The sequence below is a fragment of the Schistocerca americana genome, chromosome 2 (genome assembly GCF_021461395.2).
Source record: "Schistocerca americana isolate TAMUIC-IGC-003095 chromosome 2, iqSchAmer2.1, whole genome shotgun sequence".
NCBI classification, from domain to species: domain Eukaryota; kingdom Metazoa; phylum Arthropoda; class Insecta; order Orthoptera; family Acrididae; genus Schistocerca; species Schistocerca americana.
Window position 1 is genome coordinate 512,636,751 of NC_060120.1, and position 12,888 is coordinate 512,649,638.

The following is a 12,888-nucleotide window of genomic DNA, read 5'->3' on the forward strand; positions in this document are numbered from 1 at the left end:
ACCTATGTTACCTATGTTAAAGTGCGCTGATCAAATATGTACTAAAATGAAGAAATTTGCATGTTTGGTATGCTCTCATGTCGTTAACAAGGAGAGACTACAGTATTGAATATTTTGTGAATGTTTGAGCCCTACGAGTGGTTTATTTACGGAGATATTCGCGTGTGAACATTTCAAGTTATACACAAACTCCGCTTGGCGTGTTTCATGCAGATTACAAGCCATTATGGCGAGTACTTCTTTACAGCTGGCTGCTTTTGAGTCTGAACTTCTTACAGCGACAGTCAGTAAAATTGTGTAATTGATGTCAGGATATTAAATATGAACTTGATACTCAACACTGCTTTTGTTGGCTAAACCAGTATCCACCATCGCAGAGTGAAGGAGAAGAAAACATTAAGCCTATTCAGGAAATGTTTAAAGGATAGAGCGGGACCAATGCGTCCCACCGCAGCCTCATCATGTGCTGTAGCAGGGGTGGGGGAGGGGGAGGGGGGTCGGGGGGCTACTGCTGAGCACTGCTCTCAAATATAATTTTGAAATGAAATAGGATGAGAATAAAATCAGTGTGTACAAATGCAAAGTTTCTTGGACAGCACAATAAAGGGCTCTATCAAAATAAAAATGTTAGAAAAGGTAATAAATGGGGATGGAGGTATCAATTTAAAGAAGGCTTGGGGCTTGTACTCAGTTTCATAAGATCCCACTGGATATCACATTCACCAAGTTGTGACACACTGAGAGAATGTGCATTTCATGGAATATCAGTGTGGGCTCAGAAAAGCGGAGCATCAAAGAACACAGTGGGCATCAGAGTCAAGCTCACTATCAGGTATAAATAGCAGCAAGAAACCAACAATAGTTCGCAGTCTGGCTGGAGGAGTCCAGGCAGCGAGTACATGCGACAGCACAAATTGCAGTACTTGAGGAAGATGGCAGAATTAGTGATCAAAATACTGTGCATTAAATGTGCTGCAAGTTCTAAAGACTTTCTTTGTTCCCAATTCCTGAGTGACCTTCACTCTCTAGAATGCTTGTAGAATTGACACAGGATACAGTGGCCAATGCGAAGTAACCAATTTCTGCCTTGAGCACTGGGCGAGTTCATTCGTTTGTTCAGAAAGGAAGGCCAACAACTGTCTGCCCGCTTATGGCTGGTTGGCTGTGATGACAGAATCGAAGCCCACACTCTGCAATCTTTCTCACGTGAGACTATTTGGCAGAAAAATTCATTTTTTTGTTACTTATAGCTTTAAGTGCAGCTTCAAGATGACATGCCCATCATTTCATTAATGATATAGTTATTGTCATACCTGCACTTAAGTAAGACACTGCGCAATATTTGACAGAGTTTGCAATAAAAAAAATAGTGGTTACTACGTTTTTCATTTTGTGCATATTAAATAATATATTGGTGTGTATGAAATTCGGCTAACATATTCAATTTTTCTTTAAACTTGGGCAGAGGTCTCTATTTGTCACCAGTCTTGAGGAAATTGATACTATGTAGCACATGCATTTGTGATTGTGGATGCCAGTGATAAAGATAGAATGAAATATGCAAAACATTAACTCATATTTGATAAACAGTTTGAGATATCAAAACAAGGTCTCTGCAAATGATAGTACAGAAAGAGGAGATTATTTGCCATATGATTATTATGATAATCTTCATTATCTTCCATGTTATTCCACAAACTACAAAATTTTTCAATGAAAAAATATAATTTTTAATGGCCATCGATAGCTGGTGAATTGAGTAATTCTGTGGGTTTTGGAACAACAAATGTGAAGTAATGTTTTTTTATTTGAGGATGTGCTGTTTCAAAGATATTAAACTTACTTGTCTGCAGTTCCTCACTTAATATACCACTGCTTCAGAATTATCTCGCAATTGTATATGCACAACATGTTACTGAGGTGAAATTGCGCAAACTTCACAAAGTTTTGGTAAAAGAAGCAAATTTTAACATGGCAACAAAAGAAATGTACGTTTTAGCCAAAATTCGCCTCTCTTAACACCTCTCTGGAAGTTACAAATGTTAACAGGTAAGGGGAAAATAAAACTGCTGCTTTTGTTGCCTTTTCAGTGGTATTCTTTGTAGATACTTACCAAAGCAGAGGTGACAGTAAACCTTTATGGATGGGCACCATGGAAGTGTGAATGTGGAGGAGCTCCACTCAGTATTTCCAAAAATATGTAAATGTAGGCTACAGTTTAGAAGGGCACTTCCACTCCAGCACTCAGCATTTCCCCTACAGTATGCAGACTGCCTGGTGCAACCCTCACCGCTAATGCTCTGCAACCCTCCTCGCCCCGGCTCTCACCATGATTGCCCTGGCAACTGTGCGTATCTACCGGCTAGATTACTCTGCGTGCACTCTTCCCAGCAGAAAAAGCAGTCCAGAAAATTCATTATGCCCTACTCCACCTACAAATACTGGGGAAAGGGGTGCCTTTCTGTTGAGTGCTAGGGCACATGGCACATGGGCATTAAGGAGAACAAAAGGACAGATGTAGCAGCCAAGGAGGCTTGTCAATATCCAAAGATACTTCAGTATGCTATCCTCTTAAATGCTATTGCCTCACTGTTGAGGTTCAGAGTCGCGCATCAATGGGAAGAAGAATGGCTGGAAGTAGCAGGCAATAAGCTGCATCTAGTGAAGTTCGCAACGTGGCCATGGCATATATGTTTCCAGCCACACAGGTGGGATGAGGTCCTTCTTACTTGTCTTCACATGGGCTGCATCCCTACGACTCATCACTTCTAAGCTCTGGCAAAGGGATACTCCAATGTGTGGTGCTTCTGGCATACAGATCACAGTGCACCACGTTTTACTAGAATTTTATTTTCAGATCAAAGGGCAGCAGCTCATTTGTCAACATATTTACCCTCTGTTTTAACTGACGATCAAACAAGTGTGGCACAAGTTTTAAGGTCTTGCTTGCCTCCCTGAAATTTTAGTGATGTTTATAATGGGTTATGAGGGTGGCTGGCTCATCTGTGTTTTTTTATAAGTGGTCAGCCAGCCATATATTGTTGCGAATCTACTTTAGTTTTCCCCATGTTTTAGTTAACAAATGTAGAGCATCTGAACCATTTTAATGATATCTTCCATGATGTGAGCTAACGTGACTTTGCAGGTGGTCATGCGTGAGACTTAATGTCTTTTCTCACATTTTCTCTGTTTAATCACATTGATTTCTATTAATTTTGTGTGGACGTTGATAACCTTGTCACTGAGTGCTGCAAGCGGACACCCTAGCCCCCCCCCCCCCCCCCCTCACACACAAAACTGAAACAACAACTTGGCTGCACAACCACAAGTATACCATTAAGCAATCATGCAGACAAAACCAGTATGGACACAAATTAAGTGGCTGCCAGTCCTTCCATTTAACAACTCTTTTACGACTTCCTCACTTCTGTATCTTAGACTGTTTCAGTCCTTAATACAAGAGTGCTTTTTAAACAAATGCTCTGTAGATATATTTGAAAGTACTTCTTTTCTCCACACATCTAAGGATGAAATCATATGCAACAGCACGAATATAAACATAACAAACAATACGCAAACATCAGTTAACACTCTGTATTTTATGCTTACGTTAATATTAACTTTACAGAATTTGCATCACAAATTATTTACAGTGTACATTTAAAAAACTTGGAAACAATAGGAAACCGAAGCAGCCATTTGCAGAAATTAACAACTGTATAAAGTACAAACAAATATTTGATTTTGTTAACTTTATTTACCTGTCAGTAAGTCCCACACGCAAAGAAGTCCATCTTGGCTGCCAGAACCAGAAAGTAATGGAGAAATGCGGTCAATAAAAACACAGGTAATAGGTCCACAATGTCCATGCAATGTGTACAGGGGCCGCTGATCTTCCAACCGAAAAACCTACACAATAACAATAACTGTTGAAACATACATTATTGTGAAGTACCGATTTAATGTTTTAAATACATTCAAAAGAGAATGGTCCAACCTGCCATATGAAAATTAGCCATAATGTTTTGTCACTTATAGTTTACCTCACTTTATCTACATGTTCACTACAAACAATTGATTTGATTGCTAATAATATATTCACAACAGTTTCTCTGATATGGATGAACACCAATTCTACATTTCTAACTCTGTAAGCATCAGACATCAGCGAATAATGGTATGAATCTTTACCAGTGGCCTTTCAGGCACTTGTCTTCAGAGGTGGTTTTGTTGTCAGCTAGCATATGTCACCTGTGGATTCAGGCTTCTGATATCATGGTAAATTCAATTCACAGTAACATTTCACTACATTATAAAATATAAAATTATGGGAGCCATTTTGTAAGCATATTTACAGCTAGTTTTCTTCCACACTATACATGTAAACAGAAAAGATTGTCATGAATTCAGTTCCTAGTTAAAACCAATTTTATTGATTGTGTTCTGTGAAATGCTGCTTCTAATGAAGAATGAACATTGGAGATAATATTGTTTCACAAATTACCTGGAAAATGTTAGCTGCTGAGATAATACAAATTATTTCTTCTGACAGAGCACATGTAGGATGATTACAGAAAATATGTAATGCGATGAAAACAGTTTATGCACACACTTGAGTGTAACAGACATATTATTTACTCATATTTGGTTGGTTTTATAGTTAGAGGGATCATACTAACATTTGTGTGTATTTCTTTTATATCTATACAAAAACTTCAGGTAGGCAGCATGATTCTGTGGCAGATGAAGTTCTGGCATATAGTGTAGTGAACTGTTAGGAAGAGATTACCAAAGAACACACAGAAGATTCAAAATTTGGACGAGACTCTGGAGCAGATGATGTAGCTACTATTTCTACAGTTTCAAACAGAACTACAATAACTTCCAATCCTTTGGGAAATGTCTTCCCCCTGAGGGCATAAGTTTACTGTTGAAGTTGACATTACTTATTTCCCAAAGATTTTTTCAACCTTTTTCAATGCTGATCCTGTGCTGATTCATTGACATGAACTACTACCATCCCATAATTCAAGGTGGACTTGGGAACACATATACACTTAGCAGTTTTATTGATTATTATTTCAAAGAATACATACAGACATGTACTTCATTGTCATGCTGGATAACTTTTTTTGTTGCTTAAAGAGTTAAAAACCACATGCCAAATTTCAGCATTGATACAGACTGGAAAAAAAACTAATGAAATTTGCTGGCTTGGTGCTTGCAACTAAGACATGCATACCCCTCCATATTGCTAGCTGCACTTAAGGCAAGTTAGTGCGCATGATCTGGGATGTGTGTCCGTCTTTTTATCACTGCAGCAGTCATTGTAGAGGAACTCCAATTCATGACAGTTAAAAACAGGAATCTAATATTTTTTAAAATTTCTGATAAGGGTTTGGAACACCAATATTGTGATTATAGATGGAGTTTTAGCAAATATTATGTAGAGTTCAATAACGCTATGTGCGGAAACGTGAATATTTTTCTGCTTTCTATGGACAATGGATGCCAACTGATGCCATCAAAAGAAAACATGGATGAAAGATTATGTGAAGTCCAAAACAGGGATGAAAGTTTAAAAATGAACATTTAAATAGTACAAGACGTGTTTATAAGCAATTAAATACTGGATATTGCAAACTGCAGATCCACCGATGGAACTTAGCATGCCACATCTGACTATCAACTATATTCAAAAGAAAAGTCATGAACAATTTCATCAAATAAAAAGCAGTTAAGTTTTGTTTGACTGAAACTAGTAAGAAATGTCTCTCTTTCTCCAAGTTGGATTATTCACTTCAAGAAATCACACAAAATTCTGTCTACAAAAGTAAATAAACATTTGGAGCATTGTATATATATTTCACACTCTTTTTTCATTAGTTACAAGGAGTGTTAACACGTTGGGAATCGTGTATTTATTTGTGTTTGCTCCTTAGCAACATGAAAGATAAGGAAGAAATAAAAGTTGTATTTCTCTATGAATATTTTTGATTGCTTTTAGTGCTGTTGCTGTTGTTGTTGTTTTCTTCAGTCCTGAGACTGGTTTGATGCAGCTCTCCATGCTACCCTATCCTGTGCAAGCTTCTTCATCTCCCAGTACTTACTGCAACCTACATCCTTCTGAATCTGCTAAGTGTATTCATCTCTTGGTCTCCCTCTACGATTTTTACCCTCCACGCTGCCCTCCAATGCTAAATTTGTGATCCCTAGATGCCTCAGAACATGTTCTTCTAACCGGTTCCTTCTTTTTGTCAAGTTGTGCCACATACTCCTCTTCTCCCCAATTCTATTCAATACTTCATCATTAGTTATGTGATCTACCCATCTAATCTTCAGCATTCTTCTGTAGCACCACATTTCGAAAGCTTCTATTCTCTTCTTGTCCAAACTATTTATCGTCCATGTTTCACTTCCATACATGGCTACATTCCATACAAATACTTTCAGAAACGACTTCCTGACACTTAAATCTATACTCGATGTTAACAAATTTCTCTTCTTCAGAAATGCTTTCCTTGCCATTGCCAGTCTACATTTTATATCTTCTCTACTTCGACAATCATCAGTTATTTTGCTCCCCAAATAGCAAAACTCCTTTACTACTTTCAGCGTCTCATTTCCTAATGTAATTCCCTCAGTATCACCCGACTTAATTTGACTACATTCCATTATCCTCGTTTTGCTTTTGTTGATGTTCATCTTATATCCTCCTTTCAAGACACTGTCCATTCCGTTCAACTGCTCTTCCAAGTCCTTTGCTGTCTCTGACAGAATTACAATGTCATCGGCGAACCTCAAAGTTTTTATTTCTTCTCCATGGATTTTAATACCTATTCCGAATTTTTCTTTTGTTTCCTTTACTACTTGCTCAATATACAGATTGAATAACATCGGGGAGAGGCTACAACCCCGTCTCACTCCCTTCCCAACCACTGCTTCCCTTTCATGCCCCTCGACTCTTATAACTGCCATCTGTTTCTGTACAAATTGTAAATAGCCTTTCGCTCCCTGTATTTTACCCCTGTTACCTTCAGAATTTGAAAGATGGTATTCCAGTCAACATTATCAAAAGCTTTCTCTAAGTCTACAAATGCTAAAAACATAGGTTTGCCTTTCCTTAATCTTTCTTCTAAGATAAGTCGTAAGGTCAGTATTGCCTCACGTGTTCCAATATTTCTACGGAATCCAAACTGATCTTCCCCAAGGTCGGCTTCTACCAGTTTTTCCATTTGTCTGTAGAGAATTTGCATTAGTATTTTGCAGCCGTGACTTATTAAACTGATAGTTCAGTAATTTTCACATCTGTCAACACCTGCTTTCTTCGGGATTGGAATTAGTATATTCTTCTTCAAGTTTGAGGGTATTTCGCCTGTCTCATACATTTTGATCACCAGATGTTGGAGTTTTGTCAGGACAGGCTCTCCCAAGGCCATCAGTAGTTCTAATGGAATGTTGTCTACTCCTGGGGCCTTGTTTCGACTCAGGTCTTTCAGTGCTCTGTCAAACTCTTCACGCAGTATCGTATCTCCCATTTAATCTTCATCTACATCCTCTTCCATTTCCATAATATTGTCCTCAAGTATATCGCCCTTGTACAGACCCTCTATATACTCCTTCCACCTTTCTGCTTTCCCTTCTTTGCTTAGAACTGGGTTTCCATCTGAGCTCTTGATCTTCATACAAGTGGTTCTCTTTTCTCCAAAGGTCTCTTTAATTTTCCTGTAGGCAATATCTATCTTACCCCTAGTGAGATAAGCCTCTACATCCTTACATTTGTCCTCTAGCCATCCCTGCTTAGCTATTTTGCACTTCCTGTGATCTCATTTTTGAGACGTCTGTATTCCTTTTTGCCTGCTTCATTTACTGCATTTTTATATTTTCTCCTTTCGTCAATTAAGTTCAATATTTCTTCTGTTACCCAAGGAGTTCTACTAGCCCTCGTCTTTTTACCTACTCGACCCTCTGCTGCCTTCACTATGTCATCCCTCAGAGCTACACATTCCTGTCAATTGTTCCCTTATGCTCTCCCTGAAACTCTGTACAATCTCTGGTGCTTTCAGTTTATCCAGGTCCCATCTCCTTAAATTCCCAACTTTTTGCACTTTCTTCAGTTTTAATCTACAGTTCATAACCAATAGACTGTGGTCAGAGTCCACCTCTGCCCCTGGAAATGTCTTACAATTTCAAACTTGTTTCCTAAATCTCTGTCTTACCATTATATAATCTATCTGATACCTTCTAGTACCTCCAGGATTCTTTCATGATTCTTGAACCAAGTGTTAGCTATGATTAAGTTATGCTCTGTGCAAAACTCTACCAGGCGGCTTCCTCTTTCATTTCTTAGCCCCAATCCATATTCACCTACTATGTTTCCTTCTCTCCCTTTTCCTACTCTCGAATTCCAGTCACCCATGACTATGAAATTTTCGTCTCCCTTCACTACCTGAATAATTTCTTTAATCTCATCATACATTTCTTCAATTTCTTCATCATCTGCAGAGCTAGTTGGCATATAAACTTGTACTACTGTAGTAGGTGTGGGCTTTGTGTCTATCTTGGCCACAATAATACGTTCACTACACTGTTTGTAGTAGCTTACCCGCACTCCTATTTTTTTATTCATTATTAAACCTACTCTTGCATTACCCCTATTTGATTTTGTGTTTATAGCCCTGTATTCACCTGACCAAAAGTCTTGTTCCTCCTGCCACCGAACTTCACTAATTCCCACTATATCTAACTGTAACCTATCCATTTCCCTTTTTAAATTTTCTAACCTACCTGCCCAATTAAGGGATCTGACATTCCACGCTCCGATCCGTAGAACGCCAGTTTTCTTTCTCCTGATAACAACAAGAGTGCTAGTGCCACAAAATAATGGGAAGTAGTGAGAACAGAACATCAGATCACAGAATGTGAGAATTCAGGGCTGTACAACAGGAAGTTTTAAATGCAGAAATCTTGAAAAAATGTCACATTTCACTTTTTTAGTAGTTTCCAGTTTTTGCCAGCATTTAAATTCAGCACACAGAATTTTTACAAAGTTGATTAACAGTGGGAAGGAAATCATAAAATATTTCAACATGACAAGTTTGAACACTCCATTGTCAGTATTAAATATAATCATATCAAATAACCAAAGAGTAAGAACTGGACTTCAAATTGTGGCAAAGGTAGGATACATATAGCCTTAAAAAGGACACAAAAACAAAAAACAAAAAGAAGATGGACAAAGGCACATATACAAAGAAAGGACAATATAACATAATATACACACAGAGTCATGATTATAACCAATTCCAACTGGGCCAATCAGCCTTGCACTTGTATTATTATTTAAAGTTTTTGTAATTCTCTAAAATTCCTGTTAGCTTTCTGTCTAACAGTTACGTAAATAATTAAATTAGAATACACTAAATTTTAGTTATCATTGTTGTTTAATGGCCAAAATCATACACTGGGGTGTCCAAACACTCCACGTCAGTCCTAATGAACTAAAGTCAAAATAACACTAAGTGTATTTTTTTTTTTAATTTTACATCCATTTCTTTATGGTCTGATTTCGTGTTACCCCCTCAGGAGACGCCACCAGAACGAAACACTGTCCTTGTGGGCAAGGTGGTTTGTTTGATCCAATCAAGTGGAGGGCTATACCGGTGGTAGTGTAACTACCAGCAGGGCCTCCCAAGCCAGACAGGTCCCCATAGAGAATCCAGACAAAGTGTGTCTCACAATGTCCCATCTAGTGTCCTGTCCTGTCCTATCCTATTCTATTCTGTTCTGTCCCATCCTATACACTCCCTTCCTTTCTGTTCCTCCCTGTGATTGTGTGGCAGCAGACACAGTCCCCCAGTGTGGACAGTGGAAGAGCCTTGGAAACCAGGACAGCATTGATGCACATAGGACTTACTGTGAATGGATGGATAGCATTCTGTAGTCATGGTGAAGACAAGCTATCTAAAGGGTAAGGCCCCAAAATAAAACCTTGCCAGGTGTCTAGGCCATGAGGTGGCAGCCCCACCAGGACACTCGGGGGCTGTGGGCTGATAACCTGCACCAACAAAGAAACACATATCACAGAAACTAAAAGGAGAAACAGCTGGATGGACGAAAAGTAAAACCCGTATTGGTTTTTGGAATGTAAGGATGTTGAAAGAGGCAGAGCGGCTAAGACAGGTTGAAAAAGAGATGGAGAACTATCGACTAGATATATTGGGACTAAGTGAAATAAGGTGGCCAGAATCTGGGGAATTCCAAACACAAAATGGTTGAGTGCTGCTGAATGCGGGTCAGACAGGTGAGGACGCAAGGCATAGGAATGGTGTAGGGCTCTTACTATCTAAAAGCAGGAAGAAGAGTTTAGTGGAGTGGAAACCAGTCTCAGAACAGATAATAACTGCACCCTTTAAAACAAATTTGTGATATGTCACTGTAATTCAATACCGTGCACCTACTAAAATAGCTAAATGAGAATTAAAAGATGCATTTTATACAGAGCTTAACGGAGTCCTTAGGCAAACAAATTCTAGGGACATAAAAATTTTAATGGGTGACTTGAACGCAAAAGTTGGTTCAGAAAAAGAAGGGCTTGAACATATCATGGGTGTGCATGGCATGGGGATCAGGAATGTAAATGGTCAACTGTTGATAGATACGTGCGCTGAACATGACCTAGTCATTGGAGGCACATTGTTTCCACATCGTAACTGCCATAAGATAACGTGGGTTTCTCCAGACCACGTTACCGAAAATCAAATTGACCACATAGTCATAAGCCACAAGTTCCGACACTCTGTGTTAGATGCCAGAAATAGAAGATGAGCAGACGTTGGAAGCGACCACCACCTAGTTTTGGCAGAATTCAGACTGACGATAGAGGCAAATAGAACCAAGCTCAATCACAGGTGCGAGAAAATAGATGTGGCAAGGTTAAAAGACCAACAGATCAAAGAAACATTTGCCCTTGAACTACAAAATAGGTTCCAGGTCCTCTCTGAAGAAAACTTTATGGAAGAAGGAATTGAAACATGTTGGCAAAAAATCAAAGACAGTTATTTAGATGTGGGAGGAAAAAATCTCAGGATTTAAGGCACATCAAAGGGAGGAATAGATCTCCGATGCTACGTGGAATGAAATCAGCCCCGGAAAAGAACTAAAACTTAAGTTAAATCTTTCTAAGACAAGAGCACAGAAGAGCGAAGCGCATAAAGAATACATGGACGCGAACAAAAAATTGAAAATTTGTTACTTAGAGAAAAAAGGAAATGGATAGATAAGTAAGCAAAATTAGCAGAAGAGGCAGCAGGACAAGGAAATATGAAAGAGCTCTACAATATAACCAAACAGTTGTCAATGAAGAACTTCAGATATGAAGGACGAGTTAAGAACAAGGATGGGGTGATGCTTACAACTCAAAAGGCATAGCTACGGAGATGGGAGGAGCACTTACTTCAAGGAACTGTTAAATTGTGAAGACAACCAAGAGGAACGGGTAAGAGATGTTCCAGAGGAAGTCGAAGAAGATTAAGATATAAATTTGCAGTGCCCCACAATGGACAAAATTAGGATGGCTTTGAAAACACTAAAGAATACAAAGGCTCCAGGCCTAGACAACATAACACCAGAGTTCTTAAAAGCCGATACTGAAAGTACTGTTAAAATGCTCCATCCCTTGCTGAAGCATATTTGGCTTGAAGAGAAATCTCCAAAGGAGTGGAAAAATGGATTGGTGGTAAAGCTCCCAAAAAAGACTGTAACAACTACGGTGGTATTACATTGTTGTCAGTGCCCAGTAAGGTCCTCGCCAGAATTATTTTAAACAGAATTAAAGAGTCTCTTGAAAAGAGACTGTGTAAAGAACAGGTCAGTTTTAGGGCACAACACAGTTGTGTTGATCTTATTAACACTCTTAGGATCATTTTAGAGCAAAGCAAAGAATTCCATGCAACCACGCACCTGGCATTCACTGATTTTCAAGCCTTCGATTCCATGAAACAAAGTGCTCTGGCAGGTGTTGCGGAAGTATGGCATACCACAGAAGATCTTAAACATCATAAAATATCTATATGATGGCTACAAATGTTACGTACTCCACAAGGGAAATATTACAGAAACCATAAAAGTAACAACTGAAATCCGGCAGGGTTGCATTTTATCAACACTTTTCCTACTCGTTCTAGACTCAGTTATGAGAAGAGTCACAGCAGGCAGGACACGAGGAATCCAGTGGGAGATCCATGAACGTCTGGAGGATTCGGATTTTGCTGACGACATAGTTTTATTAGCTCAAAGGCTGACTTTTTTTAAAAAATTTAATTGAATGGTTAGGGCCCCCCATCGGGCAGACAGTTCGCCGGGTGCTGATCTTTCAATTTGATGCCACTTCGGCGACCTGCAGTCGATGAGGATGATAAGATGATGATGATGATGACAGCACAACACCCAGTCCCTGGACAGAGAAAATTCCCCGACCCAGCCGGGAATCGAACCCGGGCCCAGAGGATTGACAATCTGTCACGCTGACCATTCAGCTACCGGGAAAGGCTGACTGATATGCATGCGAAATTAAACTTGCTGAAAGACGAAGTAGAGAATGCTGGCCTGAAGATAAATACTGGGCAAAACAAAGGAAATGAAAGTAAATTCAGGGAACATGGAAGTGCCACTGTTAATAGGGGAGCAGCAGGTGGAAACTGTCAGCTCATTCCTGTATCTGGGTAGTATAGTGACGGAAGATGTAGAGCTGGAGATGACGAGAAAAATTGCATAAAAAAGGCAAAAGCTGCCTTCATACAATTGTATCCAATATGGAAAAATAGAAATGTCACGTACAAAACAAAAATCCGTATTTTTAATACAAATGTGAAGGCTGTCCTGTACGCC

The 12,888-nt window shown here is 39.1% G+C and overlaps 1 protein-coding gene across 1 annotated transcript in view; it reads right to left on the minus strand.

Annotated features, from left to right (window-relative positions):
• LOC124595100 (sterol regulatory element-binding protein cleavage-activating protein) overlaps nt 1-12,888 on the minus strand; it is a 241,904-nt gene that overhangs the window by 68,859 nt on the left and 160,157 nt on the right. The window contains exon 20 of the mRNA XM_047133693.1: nt 3,762-3,909. Within this exon, the coding sequence (XP_046989649.1) occupies nt 3,762-3,909 (148 nt within the window). The remainder of the gene's footprint in view (nt 1-3,761; nt 3,910-12,888) is intronic.